The following is a 23,903-nucleotide window of genomic DNA, read 5'->3' on the forward strand; positions in this document are numbered from 1 at the left end:
TTTTCAAGACTGCCATTGTGAAACTTATCCTTTTGGTGTCTGTGGAAACTAGGCAATATGTAATTGTCTTCAAAGCTATTTTGTGTATCTATTGTTAATCTGTGTTTTTGTATATTCTGGACATAATGCAAAATAATAACATCTCTCCTGTTAAATAAATTATCTCGATGACAACAGCCCAACTGTATAACAGTTAATTTCTGCTCTCGAATCACTCGGCCCACAAAAATGCTTGCCGCCGTTGTGTAAGTGAAATATTCCTGAGAAGGTGCAGTGTAAAACACCAAGCAAATAATTAAATAAATAAAATCACTTTGAACATAGCAGAACTTTCCTACACCGTGCATAAATCGTGGAACTCAAAGAAGTTCACATTGATGCATGGGTAGTATTATGAACATGTTAGAGAGGTGCAACCGGACTCTACTGTAAGTAACGTGTACTGGGAACAGATATTACCTGTCGACTTTGTGTGTACATGTACGTGTATATATTGAATGTACAGGTGAAACTGGTTTTCTTGTTAGTTTGTACAACTTAGTTTTGTTTTGGGCAGTAAAATAAAATTTATTTTAGAAAAAAAAAAAATCTTTGGTTAAAGTTCAATACAATAAAGGAGTCGAACTATAAATCTTGACTTTGGAATGAATATTACAACGTACGACTGCTTCGGTGGCCTAATGGTTAGAGCATCCGCCTCAAAGTCTGGGGACCCCTGAATCAAACCTATGACAGGTCATACTAGAGACTTCGAAAATGGTACTTGTAAAAGAGCAAGGAACTATAAATCTTGACTTTGGAATGAATATTACAACGTACGACTGCTTCGGTGGCCTAATGGTTAGAGCATCCGCCTCAAAGTCTGGGGACCCCTGAATCAAACCTATGACAGGTCATACTAGAGACTTTGAAAATGGTACTTGTAAAAGAGCAAGGAAACAGAACAGGTTTGACCGGTGTACGTGTGTGACTAGGTGAGGTGTCCTGTCTGGTGTTTTCAGCATGATGCTTCAGTGGGCTGTGGCGGCATGGACTCGCCCTGCCCCGAGAGGACACAGTATATGTACATGTACACACGCGTAATGACAACTCCTTGTTATACGACTGAAAAGTATAATTGTGCTTTGAAAGTAGTACAAAGTAAAATCCAAAGATACGTATACATACTTTTATCGAGTCTTCAAGGTCTACTGTGTGACGGGGGTTGGTTGAGGAGTAGTGCATTGCACACCGGTATGTACATTGTAACACTGCTATTCTTTGCCTGGACTGAAAATGTTAAAAGTAAGAATGATAAATGATAAAAGTAAAACTCGCAATATCAGATGAGCTAATACATTATTCCAGATTTGTAAGGTGGCTTGTTTCATTCGGATACAAGATAATGATCTGCAGGTTGGTGCCAGATTACACTGGACTGGCCTGTAGGAGACTTATGTATGTAAATGTAAAGCTTCAGTTTAATACATAAGTCATGGATTTGGTGATTTACAGTAATTAATATGCACACACAGCATCAGAAAGAGATCATTCCCCCCCTGGTGTTATTGGGGTCAGTGCATAAGGTAGTGTTAAAGATACCACACCTACTATTTTGACACAACAAAGTGTTGTGAATGTTGTAATTCATAGTAATTAATATGTACGTAGCCAGCCAACGATACATCACTATTGGGTTAATATGCTCTACATACGCTCTGCAAAACCGGAGATCAGTATGTGGAGTACTTTTTAAGAAATGACCCCTAACATTTTGTTAGATTACTTTACCTTTTCCTGGACATTGATGCCTGGGCTGAAAAAGTGAAAATGATCCTGTCCTAAAGCGGAAGCCCCTCTCTGACTGCTTGTGGGTTTTGGTGACATCAAACAGTCGACAATGCTCATGTGACCGTTTGCAGTTGCTACCCGCATCTTCCACCAAAATGAATATCTGTATGTGGCAGGTGGAAAGCAACATGCCACACATAATGGTTAACCCGGGCACTCCAGTTTCCTGCACCCAAAAATCTTACTTTCATCATACAAGTGAATAATTCTAGATTACCGCCCATAAATAACGAGCACATAGTACAGAAAGTGAGTGAAAATAAAGATGCACCCAAACCAGCCAGTGTACGGTTCTGGGCCAGATTGTTCAAAGTGTGCTAGCTAATAACGGTATTTATGTATTTATTATTTGTTTGTTGTTTTAGGACGTACTCAAGAATGTATCACTTACAGGACGGTGCCAATGCCTGTACTAAATCATATTATATATTTACGATTTTAACGAAACTCGTCAACCATGCAACACAGTTGTACATATATCAAACTGAAACAGCAGCAGATTTAATATACCTTTATTGGTCTCGCAGCAACCTGCGGATGGTCGTAGGTTTCCCCTGGGCTCTGCCCAGTTTCCACCCACCATAATGCTGGCTGCCGTTGTCTAAGCGAAATATTCTTGACTACTGCGAAACATCAATCAAATAAATAAATCAAAACTGGTTGTAAGTCTTTAAGACAGTTTTGAACATCTGGGCCCAGGATAGCTACTTCACGGGTCAGGTGCCCATGAGCAGCAGTGAGCATGATGCTCTTAAATCCGAATGAGCCAGCAAGCGCCCTGATCTGATTTCAGTACAGCTGTACTAACAAGCTACCTAAAACAAAGGTTTAAATAAACTACAGCCATGTCACTGGTGATTAGGACCAGTGTCCGTCAGAGTTTAATACTTGAAACCTGACAACCTGTACTATGAATTCTTTTCATTTAAATGTACAGCACCTTGTGCAAGCCATATTTTTAGATGAATTATTGTTTTTCATAAATTATGAACATAGGTTTTATCACTGGTAACTAAACTGAATGGTAAAGGTTGATAAATCCCAGGCCAGTCCGATCAGTGTTTGGTTTAAACGATACATGCACAGGTACTGCAAAAAAAACAAAGGTGTATGGTTTTAAGCAAAACGAAGAAAGATGCGATAAAAGACGTGCCAAAAGACTTGTCAATTTTTAAGGTATGTTTTATCATTCTTAACATCCCTCTGTATTATGCATATTTTCCATCAATGGTCAGAAATCATGGGAGATGACATAAACCATGAACTGAACACAGGACCAGCTTTGGGCTTTCAATTCAGGCTCTGCCCCCATAGCAGACTACTTAATTTCCAAACTGACTGACAGGATCTTTACGAAAACTGCTGTTTGAAGCCATTCTTGCGTCCCCAAAGAAAGCTGCATATTAGGTCATAAAAACTAAGCGTTTTAAATATCCTTTAACTCTGCTCGCCTGGCCAAAATTTCACTTGTCTTGGACCAGCACACTACCATTTCGAGCCTTGAAGGCATAGTTTGTTATTTAGGGTAGTGTGAAATGTTCAATATGTTTATTTGATTGGTGTTTTACGCCGTACTCAAGAATATTTCACTTATATGACGGCGGCCAGCATTATGGTGGGACAAAATTTGGCAGAGCCTGGTGGAAACCCACGACCATGTGCAGGTTGCTGGTAAACCTTCCCACGTAGGGCTGGTGAGAAATAAACACAAAGTCATACAGAAATCAAAAATTTATGCTCATGGCTAACCATGTTTTTTAATATTTGATAATGGGTATAACTGACTTCTCATTTACACATGTACAATATGTAACGCAAAGATGTACGTAAGATGTCTCTGTCATCATCAGACATCCGTCGGAGCTTGTGTGTCGTGATACTGGAATATTTTGATGTGATTGTCGGCAGCAGCCGATATCAACAGTTCTGGGATTGACCAATCAACAGCCAGGATCTTGTCATCGTGACCTGTCAGGTTGTACAATGGGGCTTTGGGACTGCAAGGAAAAAAGTCAACACTTGATGATTTATTTGATCGGAGTTTACGCCTCACTCAAGACAATTTCACTAACAGGACAGCATGGCATGCACGGTCTGAAGAAGCCAGGCAGAATTTGAGGAAACCATGACCATCTGCAAGTTGTTGGCAGATCTCCCCATGTACAACCGGAGAGGAAGCCAGCATGAGCTTTACCTCATATTCACAGCAACCCCGTTGAAGTCCAGGGTTATGGTGCTACGCTAGCACACTAACCACTATGTCATGGAGGCCCTCAATGCTTGACTTATTATTTCTTTCCAACACAAAGACACTTATCTAAAGAACAATTTTTACCACTCAGCTTACAAGACCTGAAAAAATTTCCCAAAAAGATGACTTTCTCTTCAAAACGTTCTCCAATAATATCTTTTATTACAAAGTCAATTAGCCTACTGAGTTAGAGGACCAAATTTTCTCCTTGAATTTGTGGGAAATCACATTTATTATAATCATTTTCAGCACCATACATGTACCTCCTGGTATCCCATAATTTCATGACTTTATCGTATGATCCTGACAGAAACAGGTGCTGATTGGTTGATGACCAGGCTACACTGGAGACCCAACCATTATGAGACGTGAAAGATGACTGGACAAGGGCCCCATCTAAAAAAAACAAAACAATTGATTTAACTAACTGATTTCATATGTTGGCTTGTAATTTTACCCACATACTAAATTAAACACGGTTTTTGTAATAGTTATTTCCAGAAATACATAAAAGCATGCATAAATTGCAATTAAAGCTGCTCTTTACGCGAAAAGGTTGAGGAATTGGGGTAGTCAGATTGTCTTACCTGGGAACAGGTAACAGTCATTCATATGTAATCTCAAACATGGCAGGTGACACACCTCCATTTGAAAACTGAAAATTCTGATCCTATCACATGTTTTACTGTTTTCACAACAAACTGGATAATTTCTATTTTCCAATACGTTAGCAATCAGCCTTTTGCCTCTTGACTGAATGTGTGAAGAATGTGTGTCTGTTACTCAAGCTTATCATACATGTTTTGGATTGAAGTTTTAGGCTGTACTCATGAATATTTTGCTTATTCGACAGTGGCCAGCATTTTGGAGGGAGGAATCTGGGCAGATCCCACGGGGAAACCCACAATCATCTACAGGTTAGGTATATATGTACATGGGAACTTACAACCAAACCAGCATTTTGGAGGGAGGAAACCGAGCAGAGCCCACGGGAAACCCACAATCATCTGCAGGTTAGGTATACATGTACATGGGAACTTACAACCAAGCCAGCATTTTGGAGGGAGGAAACCGAGCAGAGCCCACGGGAAACCCACAATCATCTGCAGGTTAGGTATATATGTACTTGGGAACTTACAACCAAGCCAGCATTCTGGAGGGAGAAAACCGGGCAGATCCCACGGGGAAACCCACAATCATCTACAGGTTAGGTATATATGTACTTGGAAACTTACAACCAAGCCAGCATTTTGGAGGGAGGAAACCGAGCAGAGCCCACGGGAAACACACAATCATCTCCAGGTTAGGTATACATGTACATGGGAACTTACAACCAAGCCAGCATTCTAGAGGGAGAAAACCGGGCAGAGCCCACGGGAAACCCACAATCATCTGCAGGTTAGGTATACATGTACATGGGAACTTACAACCAAGCCAGCATTTTGGAGGGAGGAAACCGGGCAGAGCCCACGGGAAACCCACAATCATCTGCAGGTTGGGTATACATGTACATGGGAACTTACAATCATGCCAGCATTTTGGAGGGAGGAAACTGAGCAGAGGAAACCCACAATCATCTGCAGGTTGGGTATACATGCACATGGGAGCTTAAAACCAAGCTCAACTCAATGCAACTGTTGCGTCTGGCTTCACCCCCTCATGTATGCATCATTACAACGTGAATCAACCGGTCAGACTTAAACAATTCGAGATGTCACTCACCAGTAACTCTGGGGTCATACAGTCGCACATGGCGGTCAGCCGAGGCTGTGACTAACGTCCTGCTCAGGTCAGAATACGCTAGGTCAAGGAATACTTTAGAGCCTTGCTGAAAAGACACAGGCATACACAGTGGTGGCACATGAGGGTGTTTTATCTCCTCGGACTGCAAGTCCCACATATGCTTGCGTGGTTGAATTTGTACAGTGAACAACCACACCCTTTATAATGAAATCCTGTCAACACAGGCGGCTTCATGTTTATGGAATTACTGTTATACAATGCATTGCGACTTTACTTACGCACTTGAAATTAAGTTACATATTGGTTGTATGTTTGTTTTTGTTATCTTTTTTGTTTTTTTTTTTCTTTTTGCTCTCCATTGTAAAAACGGCACCCCTGATAAAGCTGCCACCTGTGTTTTTATTGGTCTTGGTTGATTTTGACAGATTTCACTGCATTTGTATCTTTCAAAGTGGCACCAGACAACCAGAGTGGAAAATAATTTCTGAATCTGATTTTTTTTTCTGATTTGTTTGTTAGTGTGGTTGCTGTTTTACATCATATTCCACAATAACACATCTGAACTTGATTGACAGATTCAGGATTTACACCCAGACAGAGCGTCAGAGTGAAATTATTTCTACACTGAGAATAATTTTTCACGCATATGATGGCTGCCAGTTTCAGGGGTGGAGGAAAGCAGCGAGTCTGATAAGGTAACAACCATTAGTAAGTTAATGAGTGACTTACCCACATGTGGTGTGCATGCTTAGATACCATCCTATACGATTAGTTACATGGTTACTCAGTGACAGGATACAGAAATATATGGTGTCAGTAATCCTCATTGCTGACACCATATATTTCCGTATCCTATCACTGAGTAACTATGTAACAAATTTATCTTGCAAAGACCCATCAATTCAATGCAAAAGATCAATGTATAGGTGAATTGCTTCAGGAAGGGTGACCATCGTTGGACCCCAGCAAGGGGAGATAACCTACTCAGCAAACACATTTGACGTCGTCTGCAGGATTCAAGAATATATCTGTATCCGACATGACTGTTGTTGTCCAATGAAAAGCGAAGTATTTTATCTGATGCTGGATAAATGGCCATATTAGTTCTGGAAAACATTTGGCCTCCCAAATCTTTTGGCACCCTAATTAGTCCAGCTGTATTAAATTTAACAAGTAAATTGAACAAAAATGTAATGGTTTACCAACAAAAATTGAAGTTTTCACACAAGGCTCTGAGAAACCATAATTTTGAGTGGCTGTTCATAAATGTGTTCTTACAGGGCTGCAATGTCACCTGTAAGGCTTGAGACCTGAACCTTCAATTTTTTCCTAGATATGACCCTGATATATTGGTGGAAGGGTCCTCAGGCAAATCCTGTATTAGAGTTAAAGTTTAAGTTTTTTCAAGTGATATTTTCTGCTTAATTCTGATCGATTCATTCACATTACAGGGCCACCTCAAGAGTTTTCTGGGAGGTTTGATTACTGTCTTATCAGAAAAACTTAGCAGTTGGCATTAAAAGTATTATTTAAAGGCATTTATGTGCTTTTGAAACTTTGGGTGAAATACACTAAATATTAAAGAAAAAGACGACTAAAAATCTAAGTAGGCATCGCTAAACAGACCACTTTAAAACTATGCACAAATATACTTTCATATATTTTTTTAGATTTTTGTGAACAGAGTTAAAGGCACTCAAACATTTGAATTCTAAGGCGGGCTTTACTTACCACACTGTCAGAGGTTAGGAACTCTGACGTCACAGGAATTTTATCCTACTCTAATCACAACAATGAATGTTGGAAAAACTCTTTTTATCTATGAGTAAATGATTACTGAAATTATGCTCACAACAATTCCTTCCTTCTGGTGAACATCAGGAGAAAAAGGTGATGTGACGTCAGAGTTCCTAGATGCCGTCAGTAAGGCTTACAAAGCCCACCATTGTATTCAAATACTTAAATGCCTTTCAACACTCAACAAATAAATGAAACTATTTTTAGGAATAGTTTTCTGTTGTCTGTACATTGAGCCTTACCTCACATTTTATCTTTCTTTTACTTTAAACTTCTCTAAGGCAACGGTTAACCATAAGGCTCCTGTACCAACAGTTGGGAGTCATTACACACAGTCATTAAACAACGGAGTGATGTCCCGCTTCCCAGAATTCCGATACAAACTAGACCTTTGTGACTGAAATTGTCACTGATTGGACGACAGTAACATCTATGGGCGGAGGAAATTTTTTTTTTTTTTTTTTCCCAAAGGTACCTGGGGCTGATTGCACAAAGCTGTTCTGACTGAACTCAAAACTTGAAAACTCTTTACAAGGCATAGTTCTTGACACTAACAGTTGAAATTCAGATATGTTTGTCTTAAGATAACATTGATGAGGGGAACAAAATTTCAATTTCCAAATCACAAAAATAAACTTTAATGTTGCATTTCAAATTTTGATTTAAGTCAGAAATGGTTTGTGGAATCCGTCCCTTACAAGTCACATTCGAGCAAAACTTCTGCAGTCAGGAGGCCCCAAACACCAAAACAAAACGCTTATAGCTTACCAATGATGATTTCTGACTAGCCTTCTCGATGTCCCACATTCGGATGGTGTGATCCCATGATGCCGTGCACACTTGGTTGACTTCCAGCCAGCAAACCGATGAGATTCCCTCGGAGTGACCAGACAATGTGAGCAAAGGAACCTAGCAAAAAGCAGCGATGTAATCTGTTTACGTGTATTTGATTCGTGTTTTATGCTGTACTCAAGAATGTTTCACTTATACTACAACAGCCATCATTATGGTGGGAAAATACCAGACAGAGCTCAGGGAAACACACAGCCATCCGTAGGTAGCTGGTAGTCCATCCCACCTACGACCCGATTATGAAGCCAGCATAAGCTGGACTTGAACTCACAGCGACCACATAGTTTGTTTGATGTTTGAGGCCAAACTTTTCACCACATATAGAGCAGTTTAATGTACATCAACTGTCAAATACTGGGCAAGTTTCAGCAGTGTTTGGTAGCTGGCCAAGGCTTGTTGATTCATTCATACTCGACTGATAGTTATCACCACACATGGGTATATTTCTCTTTGCTGGGAACCAAATTTATAGGTGGCGGAAACTATAATCAGAGGTCAAAATGGTTGGTCATTCACTTGCTTATAAGAGTTCAAAATCAAAAGCTAAACCTGAGGCCAGCGCTTCAATCAGATGAAGTTTTGCACCTAGCAAATAATCATAATTTTCACACATACTAGTACTGCATGTTGTACTTTACCGATTTCTAGGCTATTTTACAAATGATATAAATGCAATCTATTACATTTCAACCCTATAAACCCTCAAGTGTTGTCATCATCATCATCAGTGTCCAGCGCTCAAAATATCAAACACTCTGAGCTCTGAAAAGTGCTCTGGGTAAACCGCTGCACTTCTCCCGGTACTTGACAAACTGAACCTCCTGATATTAAACCTCAGCAGAACCAGTGACGTGAGACTCTGGGGTCAGCATGAGGAAATTCCACCATTTTTTTCAAGTGTTTTATAAATTTATTGCAGTGTTCTTTTAACGCCAGATTCTTGAGTGGAGGAAGCTGGTGTGGCATACTGTGAGAATGGAATTATGATTTATTTATTTATTTATTTCATTGGTGTTTTACGTCGTACTCAAGAATATTTCACTTATACGACGGCGGCCAGCATTATGGTGGGAGGAAACCGGGCAGAGCCTGGGGGAAACCCACGACCATCCGCAGGTTGCTGTCAGACCTTCCCACATACGGCCGGAGAGGAAGCCAGCATGAGCTGGACTTGAACTCACAGCGACCGCATTGGTGAGAGGCTCCTAGGTCATTACGCTGCGCTAGCACGCTAACCGACTGAGCCACGGAGGCCCCCTTGGAATTATGAAGGTGATTAACTACTTTTCGTCACCAAGGCTCCAAAAACAATGACAATGAGTGAGTGAGTGAGTGATTGAGGTTTAAGGTCGTATTTAACAATTTTTCAGTCATATGACGACGAATCCTTAGAGTACATGTAATGTGCCTCCTTGTTGCAGGACGGATTTCCACCATTCTTTTATCTAGTGCTGTTTCACTGAGACACCTTACAGAAGGCAAGTAAGCTGCCCCGCCTGAGTCATTATACTGATACAGGTCAACCAGTCGTTGCACTATCCCCTTCATGCTGCATGTCAAATGACAAAGTTACAACATTCTCTTTTAAGGTTTTAAATGTGACTCAACCCAGGATTGACCCTGGATCCACCACTCCCGAAGTAGACGCTCTACCAACTGTTGCTATCGGGGCCGATGCAATGACAATGGCACGTGTAAATGTAGCACGCTGAACAACTCCTGCCCTCAGCACGTGCTCACCCTTGTGTGGACTTTGGCTCCCTCCGTACGTTTCCGTTTGAGGGACTGATTTTCTGGCTCTGCAAACTCTTCTTCTAGGCTGATATCTGAAGACAAGTTTTGATAGTTTGATTACGGTATAGTTAAACACTGTCTTCACTATAGTTTGTCATCTAGTTTGAAAAATTACAACCCATTCTTCACCAGCTCATCTCAACAGTTAATTGTGCCCGTCATCGGGGAAATAATACCTGTACACTGAAAAGGTACAAGTATGAGTTTGAACTGTGAGAAATTTGAAATGAGCAAAATTGTGGATCAAACTCAAGACTCAGTTGAAGATCAGCAAAATTTTGACTCTAACTCAAGACTCGATTTGAGATCAGCAAAATTTTGACTCTAACTCAAGACTCAGTTGAAGATCAGCAAAATTTTGACTCTAACTCAAGACTCAATTGAAGATCAGCAAAATTTTGGATCAAACTCACGACTCAATTTGAGATGGGCAAAATTTTGGGTCAAACTCACAACTCAATTTGAGATGGGCAAAATTTTGGGTCAAACTCACGACTCAATTTGAGATGGGCAAAATTTTGGGTCAAACTCACGACTCAATTTGAGATGGGCAAAATTTTGGGTCAAACTCACGACTCAGTTGAAGATCAGCAAAATTTTGGATCAAACTCAAGACTCGATTTGAGATCAACAAAATTTTGGCTCCATTTCAAGACTCAAAGGAGTGTCCAAACCTGCTGCTCCACAAGCTGAGCATTCAAACAACATGGCCACAACTTGAGCTGTAGAGCCCGGTGATATGCTGTGAACAGTTTCACGAAGGCACACACCATTTTAACATGATGTAGGGCATGTACAATGATTAATGTTATAAAACTGTAATCATTGTCAGGGGATAGCTGAAACAGATAAGAATGTCAACACTGATTGTTGATTGTTTGTAATGATAGGTATGGTCACTGGTAACTGTAATACAGTTATGTAACGTTGATAAACCTCAAGCCAGTTGGACCAGTGGCTGTTTAAATCTACTAGCACAGTGAAAATTCCACTGGCTTTGAATAATTTCGAGCCCTGCTCATGGGGGTGTTTGTGTATTACCCCTAACAGCATTTTCACAGGTCTCTAATGAGTCTGACATTATGGTACCCATTCATCCACATGTATGTAAGACATATACAATTCATACAGCTGTAGTACAGTGCTGCACCTCGTCAATACCAGGCAAAGCAGTAAGAGTCTTCCGTAAGAGCACAATAGGGGAGTTTCCAGTTGGAACTCTTTCATTATCAAAGGTAACCACAGTGTCATGTGAATGGTGAAAAATGTTCATAAGCAATCTTTGTTTACTTTCATTTACCGATCACCTGTCTCACCCTTTTCCAGAGGCACAAATGACACCTCTCTCCTTTAAGAACTTCTCAGGTTCGCAAAGATTCACATTCTCAATCTTCTCGAGCATTCCTCCACTCTAAATTACTTTTTTTGACACTTTTTCCAGGCAACCATGTTATAGTGAACGTGACCAAAAACAGTTGCCTAACATTTCTGACAGGTTACATGATACAGTTGGATCTTTTCTACCTTAAACCATAAACCTCAAACTCGAAAAAGATAAACCTCAAAGTCAAAAACGATAAATCTCAAACTCGAAAACGATACACCTCGAACTCGAAACCTGATTGAAAAATTCAGAGCAATACTCACTTGCTGACCAAATTTTCAACATTTTGTCCCAAGACCCTGTACATATCTGAAAACACACAAACAATTTCATCACATTACTGGTCAATAAGTCCATTGTATGAAATAAATTATCAGCACACATGTACATAATCCACTGCAATAGACCTTTCCAAACTGTCAATCAAGAGTACGCAATCGACCAAACATAAGCAGTATTGTTGTAAATAGGTCAATCGGATGTCCCACACATTGGTTCCAAATTTTAAATCTTAATGTCTCAATAGCTTTCACCGGGAATGGAATGGAAAGTAATATCAAGAATGTTGTCATGAGAAGCGGTAGTGAGACATCGAATGTATCAGATTCATCCATAGCTTAATGCTTCTTTAACCTTGGTCCATAACATTATTTCTTGGTAAAAACATTTAAAGCAAGTTTTAATAAATATGGATTTGATGTATTTCTATTATTTGATTATTGTTTAACAGTAATCAAAGTTTCCAGGGCAAAAATAACTGGCCCTTGGCAAGTTTTCTCGCAGGTGATGCAAGTGGTCTTCAACAAACTTATTTATTTATTCAATTGGTGTTTTATGTTGTACTCAAGGATATTTCACTTAGACAACATCGGCCAGCATTATTGTGTTGGGAGGGAAGCAGGCAGAGTCCGGGGGAATTCCAAGAACATCCACAGGTTCCTGGCAGACCTTCCCACGTACAGCCGGAGGGGAAGCTAGGTGTTCAACAAATGTTAGGCTATGCCAACAGCCACTCATACATTGCGATTCATTTATTTTTTTTTATTTGATTGAAGTTTTATGCCCATATCAAGAATATTTCATTGATACGACAGTGGTCAGCTTCTGGTGGCATCCACAGGTTCACAGAGAGCAAGGGCAATATAGCCTTTAAATATGCCAGATAATAAACATAATTTATGTAAGATTTTATCTCACTGTTATTTCACACTGTGCATCACTCATTTACAAATTTCAGGTGTATCCAGTAAAGCATCCAGAAACCTCACAGAGTGAAAGCAACATGGAGAGAAATCTGTCTTACTCTTGTCTTTGTCGGGTCTGCAGCCACACAATCCACGCTTCCCGCATGTCCCCGACACATGTGCATACAGTCAACCTCGTTCTTCTCCCGATGCCACTGCCATATTAGTAACGTCTGGTCATGCGACCCACTAGCAAATGTGCTGATTGGCTCTTCTCCTGCAAAAGGGAAAATCTTGCGGTCTAAGAGAGGCCAGTGAATGAATCATTGGGAAAAACTGAGTTGAGTTAAAAGGATTATGTACATATACTTAATTTGAATGGTCAGATGGTTTTGCCAAATGACAAGCACTTAAAACTGTGTCCAAGAGGCTCTCCCATCAACAAACTGACGAAAAACAAAGACAGTTGTCAAATGCCTGCATTCCAACTAAAAATCACCATTACAAAAGAAGACACCAGTATGGCACAAAACGGGTCAATATTGTAGCAGAGGATAAAAACCATTGGTGGAGATTACTTGGGTATTGACATGATTGTTGCTGAAAGCTATACTCAAGAATCTAGTTGTAGTCTATTTATACGATTGTTGCTGAAGGCTATACTCACGAACCGAGTTGTTTATCTACATGATCGTTGCTGAAGGCTATACTCAAGAATGTAGTTGTTTATCTATATGATTGTTGCTGAAGGCTATACTCAAGAATCTAGTTGTTAGTCTATTTATACGATTGTTGCTGAAGGCTATACTCAAGAACCGAGTTGTTTATCTACATGATCGTTGCTGAAGGCTATACTCAAGAATGTAGTTGTTTATCTATATGATTGTTGCTGAAGGCTATACTCAAGAATCTAGTTGTTAGTCTATTTATACGATTGTTGCTGAAGGCTATACTCAAGAACCGAGTTGTTTATCTACATGATCGTTGCTGAAGGCTATACTCAAGAATGTAGTTGTTTATCTATATGATTGTTGCTGAAGGCTATACTCAAGAACCGAGTTGTTTATCTACATGATCGTTGCTGAAGGCTATACTCAAGAATGTAGTTGTTTATCTATATGATTGTTGCTGAAGGCTATACTCAAGAATCTAGTTGTTAGTCTATTTATACGATTGTTGCTGAAGGCTATACTCAAGAACCGAGTTGTTTATCTACATGATCGTTGCTGAAGGCTATACTCAAGAATGTAGTTGTTTATCTATATGATTGTTGCTGAAGGCTATACTCAAGAATCTAGTTGTTAGTCTATTTATACGATTGTTGCTGAAGGCTATACTCAAGAACCGAGTTGTTTATCTACATGATCGTTGCTGAAGGCTATACTCAAGAATGTAGTTGTTTATCTATATGATTGTTGCTGAAGGCTATACTCAAGAACCGAGTTGTTTATCTACATGATCGTTGCTGAAGGCTATACTCAAGAATGTAGTTGTTTATCTATATGATTGTTGCTGAAGGCTATACTCAAGAATCTAGTTGTTAGTCTATTTATACGATTGTTGCTGAAGACTATACTCAAGAATCTAGTTGTTTGTTTATCTATGTGATCGTTGCTGAAGGCTATACTCAAGAATCTAGTTGTTTGTTTATCTATATGATCGTTGCTGAAGGCTATACTCAAGAATCTAGTTGTTTGTTTATCTATATGATTGTTGCTGAAGGCTATACTCAAGAATCTAGTTGTTTGTTTATCTATATGATCATTGCTGAAGGCTATACTCAAGAATCTAGTTGTTTGTTTATCTATATGACTGTTGCTGAAGGCTATACTCAAGAATCTAGTTGTTTGTTTATCTATATGACTGTTGCTGAAGGTTATACTCAAGAATCTAGTTGTTTGTTTATCTCTATGACTGTTGCTTAAGGCTATACTCAAGAATCTAGTTGTTTGTTTATCTATGTGACTGTTGCTTAAGGCTATACTCAAGAATCTGTTTGTTTATCTATATGATTGTTGCTGAAGACTATACTCAAAAATCTAGTTGTTTGTTTATCTATATGATCATTGCTGAAGGCTATACTCAAGAATCTAGTTGTTTGTTTATCTATATGACTGTTGCTGAAGGCTATACTCAAGAATCTAGTTGTTTGTTTATCTATATGACTGTTGCTTAAGGCTATACTCAAGAATCTAGTTGTTTGTTTATCTATATGACTGTTGCTGAAGACTATACTCAAGAATCTAGTTGTTTGTTTATCTATATGATTGTTGCTGAAGGCTATACTCAAGAATCTAGTTGTTTGTTTATTTATATGACTGTTGCTGAAGGCTATACTCAAGAATCTAGTTGTTTGTTTATCTATATGATTGTTGCTGAACTTTATATACTCAAAAATCTAGTTGTTTGTTTATTTATATGATTGCTGTGGAAGACTATATACTCAAGAATCTAGTTGTTTGTTTGATTGCAAACATCACCATTATTTAGGCACACAAATGTTTCTTTTTCCTTGTAATGGAACTCAGCTGTTGGTTGTTTACCTTGCATTATCCAGCAGACGCATTTGACAGGGTCTGTGTGGCCAGGTATGGCCATTAGCGGAGTCCCATCCTTCTTCCACAGCCGTACTGTGTTGTCATAGCAACCAGACAAAATGCTGAATAAGACAAAGATGATGAAGCAGATGTGCTTAATTTCTTTTGTGTTTTGTAATTCAAAACAAGTGACTGAATTGGTATTACCTGTATCAATAAATACTACCTCAGACCTCAAATTTCATCCATGAGTATACATTGCTCATTTTGCCTGATTCTGTTAATCTTGGGAAAAAATGATATAAAACTGAAAAAAATATGCTCAGTTAAGTTTCAGCTCCACAAGTAATATTTTAGAATGCTTGTCTGTAAAAATTGCACATTTCAGGGTAAAGACAGTGAAAATAGTTTGATCAATCTCATTTAGAAACTGTCAAAGATTTGTGTCTGGGGACACTTTCACTAATGCACAGTAAATACATTTGTAGATACACCTTTGAATTGTACGTTTTCAATCACATAACTTTAAAGCTTTTGCACAGTTTATCTTGGAACTGGGTAAACACTTTAAGGCTACAAGTAATAATTATAGTCTAATCCCTCCGAGACTGTTCCCCTTAAGATGTATAAAAGGTCAAGGACGTATAAGAAAGGTCTTACTGATTGGCTGCTGACTGCACACAGCTCACCCAATCATCATGCAGCAGTGATCTGTCAGGTTCAGGAGCTGGCTGCCTCTCTACATATTCAATGCACACCACTGATTCCTGTAAACAAGGGAGGCAACTAGGTACAGATCAATTCTAGATTCCTGCAGACAAAGGAGACAGTTTAGAATAAAATATGTGTATTTATTTAGTGTATCAAGGCAAAAAACAGGGAGAGCTAGATTCAAAGACACACAACCTAACTGCTGCTGTGGAAATATAAAATATTTCCCTGTTCTTAGTCTTCGCTTAATTCCCTTTGATGGTTTGGAGGTGTCCATTACATGATGGACACCCACCGAGTCCCTTTTTAGAGGGCGTGTTACATGTACCTGATGCATTTCCACCTCTTTTTGACCGACGTTCTCACCCCTTATAAAGAATATTTTCCAAGGGCTTTCAAAGACAAAACTACACTTGTTTTCTAACACTCTGAAGTATTCTTCGTTTTAGGTTTGTAATTTCACATGGAGATAACAGGATTTTACTTCAGTGCGTTTTGGATTGGTTGATTAAGTAAAAACATCTGACCATGAAAAACACAGTAGTTGCAAGGATATTTATTATCAAGCTTACCTCTTCTTTAATTTCTTTTAAGGTCTTATCGTATGATTCAATGGTCATGAGGTTTCGTCGGTCACACACTAACACAAATTATTTATGCATACGCACTGGCTGTTGTATTTATAACTTACTGTGTTTGAGATCTCTTTCTGTTCCAAATATTCCCCCAAAGACACTCGCAAAAATTCACCATCAATGAGGAAGTCAAAGTCAACATTACTGCCATCATCTGTAAAAACAAATAAGGTACAGGTTTTATGAGCACAAAAACATGCAACTGATATTTTAAAAATTAGCCTTAACATGAATGTATAACATACATGTACAAGGTCTGTCTGAGCTTAGTAAACTTGTTTTACATATTCATGAAGTTGGAAAGTTTGACAACTGAAATAAAAAGACAGCAGTCAGAAAGCTGGATTCGTGCCAGTAATCTTATTCATCTGAGACTAAACTACATGTTCTTTGCGGAAAAAGACTTTAGGCAAATAAGCAAACAAGGGACACAGAAGGGTTTAAGAGATTGACCTCAAGGGTGCCATGCTGACTGACTGCTTGATAGCCAACATACCAAATTGTCCTTTGTCTATCAGCGAATGTGATAATGATATCTTCTCATTTGATTAATGATTAATGTAATGCTGAGCTTAAGGCGGTTAGTTTACCGAAAAAGAAGTAAACCACTGACTATTTATTTATTTATTTGACTGGTGTTTAATGCCGTACTCAAGAATATTTGACTCATACAACAACGGCCAGCCTTATGGTGGGAGGAGACTGGACAGAGCCCGGGTGACCCTCTTGGCAGGTTCCAGACAGACCTTTCCACATACGGCCAGAGAGGAACTTATTGATAATCATACTCGAAAGGCGGGACCAGTTAAGCACCCCCAGTTCGGGCTCTTCCCCAAACAAAGTTGTTTTGACATCTATCGTTGTTGATGACACCACAGCACTAAGGCTACCTGATTTTGCTGTAGTTTAAAGCCATTTTTACACCCCCTCGAGGAAGGCTGAGAGGCTTCTTTGTACTATACGCTAGGCCACATCATACACTCTGTACCAAGAAATAACTTTCTTTTTAGTACCAAGGCCACCAAAGTGCTCATTGTACGAGACACATGCATGCAAAACTTCAGTACATGAAGTGCTGAAATCATGACTTTGGTAATTTACAGTAATTAATATGCACACAGAGCACCACTTCAACACTGATTTCAATATACAATAAACGGAGTAGAGGTGTCAGGAATTCGGCAATTTACAGCACTTAATATGTACAAACACAATCTACTATGTTATATCCCCCTCGTACTATTGTGCTCTACATATGTGCAAACCCTGACCTCGATACATGCAGTACTTTTTGAGATACCACCCCTAACATTCTGTTTAACATTGATTCGAATACACAATACACTTTGTCAGGAATCCAGTAATTTATGGTATTTAATATGTACACACTGAATCAACAATGGAATATCCCCCTTGTACCATTACGATCTACCTGTGTGCAAACCCTGATCTCAATACCTGTAGTCCTTTCTGAGATACCACCCCTAACATTCTGTTTAACACTGATTTGAATACACAGTACACTTTGTCAGGAATCCAGTAATTTATGGTATTTAATATGTACACACTGAATCAACAATGGAATATCCCCCTTGAAGCATTATGATCTACCTGTGTGCAAACTCTGATCTCAATACCGGTAGTCCTTTCTGAGATACCACCCCTAACATTCTGTTTAACACTGATTCGAATACACAATACACTTTGTCAGGAATCCAGTAATTTATGGTATTTAATATGTACACACTGAATCAACAATGGAATATCCCCCTTGTAACATTACGATCTACCTGTGTGCAAACCCTGATCTCAATACCGGTAGTCCTTTCTGAGATACCACCCCTAACATTTGTCTAGATTTACCATGTAGCATATTAACCTTGTCACAGTGCAATGTAGACTTATAATATTGTAGTTTAGACTCACTGTGTTGCAGTTTGATTTCATTATATTGTGGTCACTATGTTGTGGTTGTGGTTATGTTGTATACGAGGCTAATTAAGCTGTAGTTTAAATTCACTGTGTTTTAATTTACATGTTACAGTTTAGACTTATGTTACAGTTTATACTTGCCTTACAGTTTACACTTGTATTACAGTTTACACTTGTGTTACAGTTTACACTTGCCCTACAGTTTTCACTTGTGTTACAGGTTACACTTGCCTTACAGTTTACACTTGTGTTACAGCTTAGAATTATGTTCCAGTTTACACTTGTTACAGTTTAGACCTATGTTACAGTTTACACTTGCATTACAGTTTTGACTTATATTACAGTTTACACTTGTGTTACAGTTTACGCTTGTTACAGTTTAGACTTATGTTACAGTTTACACTTGTAACAGTTTAGACTTATGTTACAGTTTACACTTGTGTTACACTTTAGACTTATGTTACAGTTTAATCTTAAAATGTTGCAGTTTAGATTTATTGTGCAATATACTATGCTAGTCAAGCAGCAGTTTAGAATTCAGTTCAGGTAGATTGTGCCTACCATGTTGCAGCTAGTTTTTTGTTCCCTCATTCTGGAAAATTGATACCTGTGGTGTAACACTGTGGTATCACTATTTTATGATATCACACTCAGTGATGATATATGGCCAAAAAATTAAACAATGCCTTCGAAAGTGGTGGGGGTTAAATGGCATGCCAGTTGTAACAAAAACAAGGCATTAACTGGAATAAGCATTAGACTTACTACATTGGAGGCTAGACTTAACATGCCAAAACTGACTTGTAACCATACTGCAGACTAGACTTAACATGCCAAAATTGACTTGTAATCATACTGCAGACTAGGCTCAACATGCGCGAGTTGACTTGTAATCATACTGCAGACTAGACCTGACACACTGAAGATGATTTACCACATTGGAGGCTAGACTTAACATGCAGAAGTTGACTTGTGACCATACTGCAGACTAGACTTAACATGCAGAAGTTGACTTGTGACCATACTGCAGGCTAGACTTAACATGCAGAAGTTGACTTACCACGTTGGAAGCTAGACTAAACATGCGGAAGTTGACATGTAACAATACTGCAGACTAGACCTGACACACTGAAGCTGACTTACCACATTGAAGGCTAGACTTACCATGCCAAAGTTGACTTTTAACCATACTGCAGACTAGACCTGACACCCTGAAGTTGACTTAGCATACTGCAGACTAGGCTCACCATGCTGAAGCTGACTTACCACATTCGGGGATAGACCTCACATGATGAAGTTGATCTGTAACCATACTGCAGACTTGACCTGACACATGGATGACTTGCCAGACTGCATGACTAGACTTGCCATGCCGAACTTGATTTACCATAGTGCAGACTAGACTTAACATGCCAAAGTTGACTTGTAACCATAATGCAGACGACCTGACACAATGAAGTTGACTTACCATACTGCAGACCAGACTCACCATGCTGAAGTTGACTTACTACAATGGAAGCTAGACTTAACATGCCAAAGTTGACTTACCACAGTGCAGACCAGACTTAACACACTGATGTTTACCTACCACAGTGCAGACTAGACTTAACATGCTCAAGTTGACTTACCACAGTGCAGACCAGACTTAACACACTGATGTTTACTTACCACAGTGCAGATTAGACTCACAATGCTGAAGTTTACTTACCACAGTGCAGACTAGACTTAACATGCTGAAGTTCACTTACCACAGTGCAGACTACACTTAACATGCTGAAGTTGACCTACCATGAAGTAGGAGTTTGTTAATCAGTCCACTGAGATCTTTGGTGGTAACAGTAGTTGGCACAGAGAATGGGGAATCTGGAACCGAGTATCTGCCCCAAAAAAGAAAAAAAAAAGATTATAACCTACTCATGCTGGACAGAATATTCAAATCTCACATCAAACAGTATAATTAAAGGGGCTTCCGTGGCTCAGTTGGTTAGCGCCCTAGCGTAATGACCCAGGAGTCTCTCACCAATGCGGTCGCTGTGAGTTTAAGTCCAGCTCATGCTGGCTTCCTCTCCGGCTGTACGTGGGAAGGTCTGCCAGCAACCTGCGGATTTTTGTGGGTTTCCCCCGGGCCCCGCCCAGTTTCCACCCACCATAATGCTGGGTGATTGGACGGCTGTCGTTTAAAACTCTGCACACACTGGTAGACCTATATAAACTACAAATTTACAGAAAAGAAAGTTTCCGGAATTTTAGCTTGTAACATGTGGGTACATTGCAGTAGAGAGATATGTATTGAATTAATTGTTATTCATAACTAAAGGCATTTACAACTTATAAAACAATCTGAAACTGGTTGGCAGTAAAACACTATACGAGTACATCGCTAGAAATAATTCTGGAGAAACGACAACAGCAACACGATTCGATACAAAACTTTCTTAAAGAAAATCAAAGTTTGACAGTCCGACATATATACACAGCTACAGCTTTGGAGGTTTTATAGCCTACTGGCTGGTGTCAGTCTGCACTCTGTGTTGAATTCTGTATTGTATAATGCGTGTTTACCCAAATTTGAGGAAATCTTGAATTTGAATGCAATTTAAAATATCAACATTAATAGTGTCCATTCTTGGGACGCTTGATGTGACCAGTGGCGTCTGGCAATGGCTCCTGGTGATCAAGCCCTGTTTAAAAGCTTTTATTGCCACATTAAAAATAAAACCTGGTTCAGCAGTTTTTTCACAGTAGATAATTGTTCATTCACTAGCCACTTTATGTACCCTTAAGCCCACCGATGATTTGGGAAAGCTCGTTAAAAATATATTATCAGTGGGATACATACAAGCCGTGAATTTCTATAACATTTTAAATCTGCTTTTTGTTGTGAGTTTGTCATCTGGTTATCTGGAATTTGTACAACCAATACCTATAGCAGGTGTTGTGCATGGGGTCTTGATTTTGGTAATCCATATACACAATGCATATTTTGTCTCATTCATGTTCAGCTGAGGTGTTTGTCAAGAAACTTCAGTTTAACTGAAGTCCGAATGAACTGAGTGAGGTTTCCGAGGGGTTGGTGTTGAGGTACCTGGTAATGTATTTACTGAGGCCATGTCATACCATGCATCATTCGTACCTTTTGAGCATACCTTTAGAGTGATTAGTAGATAAATACACATAAGTATTTGACAATTCTTCTCATTGATCTGTTAGGACAACAAACAAATGGTATGTATGGTGTTGCGTCTGCAAATGACCTTCCAGAACCTCGCACATCCCAGACCTGCAGGTGCCAGATGAAATCTATGTGGTTTGTATTCTTGTCAGGGATCTGGCAAATCAAACCTGTCATCTTTTCAGTTTGATGTAACCACCTGAACTTTGTTTTCTGAGCGAACATTGTTTACATACTTTTGTAACATTATCAGGGCCATTCACAGCAAAACACACTCCACAGAGTTCAATATTCTCTCAAGGTCATCTGGTACATATATCAGTGGGTTTTGAAGGCATATGTATGGTTTAAAGCCCAGTTTAGTTAATTTAATGACATGTATACATGAATGTACATGTAATACTAACTTTTTCTTGAAACGTTCGTAGTAATATGTTGCAAACTATCTTTTAAAAATTAATCTAAAAAGATTGAAGCCGCCTTCCCATTCCTCCTTGAGCTGTGAGATTTACGTCCTGTTCCCGCCAAAGTAGACACGTGGTCTGTAATAAATGGAAAATCCGCCTTCAAATCGACACGCGTGCGTTTTCGTCGAGGGTGTTTACCCACATATGCGTTATTATTTCTAATGATCAAATGTCAATCATCCAAGTTCAATTCTTGTATGGACCCCATACAACAGTGGGGAGGAAAACAAGCAGTCAATAGATTCAAGACAATCCTGCGAACATAAAGCCTAACGCGGTTGAATGCTTCCCTGTAAATAATGCCACACAACCATCGACTTTAAATATTAAAAGCAAAGTTTGTAGAACACAACCTGGAAAATGGCAGGGTAAGTATTTTGGGAAAGGATTAGCAAAGATATATTTCAGTATCAGTATCAATATTTTTATCTTTTTCCTTTTTTAAACAAGCGCGTACACTGAAAAATGACATCTTGGGTTGCCTTGTACAAGCTCTCAGGAAAGGCTGGATTTATATGATGTCACATGATAACCTGGTGATTCATGTAACCTAAATCTTGACTTTAGGTTTATTCATTGGCAAAATTTTGTTGGGCCAAGGATGGCCCAAACCAATTCGCACACTCCATTTCAAAACCTGATGGAGTTACTTTCCCTTGTCAAATATGTTGAGGCTTTCAGTACACCCATTCGCTAAGAGCATCATCACTAAATTCCAGGCCGTTGTAGCCTAGGAAATAACTGACGGGCGTTGTGCTTGTGATAGATTGACTGAAGAAAAGCTAAGGAACACAAACTTCTGGCCATGGAGACATATTTGATGAGTAATTTTTGTCTCAAACGCCATAACAAACTCCCGACGACAACGACATCAGGTCTTTAAATGGAGCACGATCTTACGTTGGTTTGGGGCAATCCTTGGCCAGACTAAATTTTGTCAAACCTAACGTCTAAGCCATCTCGGGCTAACACAATTTGTTTTTCAGGGAGCCAAGGCACTGTACATATAGGCCTACTGATTCTATACCGTATCTTATTCAGACAAAGCACATCTCTGTTGATGATGAATCAAAGTCGAAACAATAAGGCTGTCAAACTGCATTTCTTCAGAGTTAGGCCTACTGGTTTGTTATCCAGAGCAACGGTAGCTGTAGGTTCAGTAGGTGTTGTTGTTGTTGTACTCCGTCAAACGATTAGTGATTATCATTTGAAGTCCGCCATAGTCAAGACGTGAAAAAAAATGAATAAATTTAACATATTTTCCTTCTTCTGTGCATATCTGCGGTGTGTGTGACCCTTACCGTGCTTGTTTTGTGACAAAAGTTACTTGCACGTGCGGGGTTGTGTTGCCGGAAGTTTCCATAGCTGTTTCGTATTTCTTGCCTCCCTCGACAGGAGAGGTATACTTCGAATTGAATTAATGCGCAACAAGTTTCTGTTTTAAACTTTTCTCAAAGCTTTTTGAAGAGATTAAATACAAAGGTCAGTTACAATATGCGGCATATCCCTCATGTAAAAAGCTTTCAGAAATGAGCTACATTAGTATCGTTTAAAGTTGCAAAGTGTCTTGTTAAAATCTTTCTGGTCGGACGAATAATATGGGCTAATAAAACC

At 39.2% G+C, this 23,903-nt stretch overlaps 1 protein-coding gene across 1 annotated transcript; it reads right to left on the bottom strand.

Annotated features, from left to right (window-relative positions):
• Positions 1-3,457: 3,457 nt before the first annotated feature.
• On the bottom strand, positions 3,458-23,665 carry LOC135477872 (ribosome biogenesis protein wdr12-like). Its single transcript, XM_064758078.1, has 12 exons — positions 23,591-23,665; positions 20,439-20,527; positions 16,775-16,872; positions 16,033-16,139; positions 15,379-15,494; positions 12,955-13,112; positions 11,915-11,960; positions 10,214-10,299; positions 8,390-8,530; positions 5,804-5,909; positions 4,345-4,477; positions 3,458-3,827 (listed from the first exon to the last, which is right to left on the bottom strand). The coding sequence occupies exons 1-12, from the start codon at positions 23,650-23,652 to the stop codon at positions 3,677-3,679; spliced, it is 1,293 nt and encodes a 430-aa protein (XP_064614148.1). The 5' UTR covers positions 23,653-23,665; the 3' UTR covers positions 3,458-3,676.
• Between the last annotated feature and the right edge of the window lie 238 nt (positions 23,666-23,903).

The sequence above is a fragment of the Liolophura sinensis genome, chromosome 11 (assembly GCF_032854445.1).
Source record: "Liolophura sinensis isolate JHLJ2023 chromosome 11, CUHK_Ljap_v2, whole genome shotgun sequence".
NCBI lineage: Eukaryota > Metazoa > Mollusca > Polyplacophora > Chitonida > Chitonidae > Liolophura > Liolophura sinensis.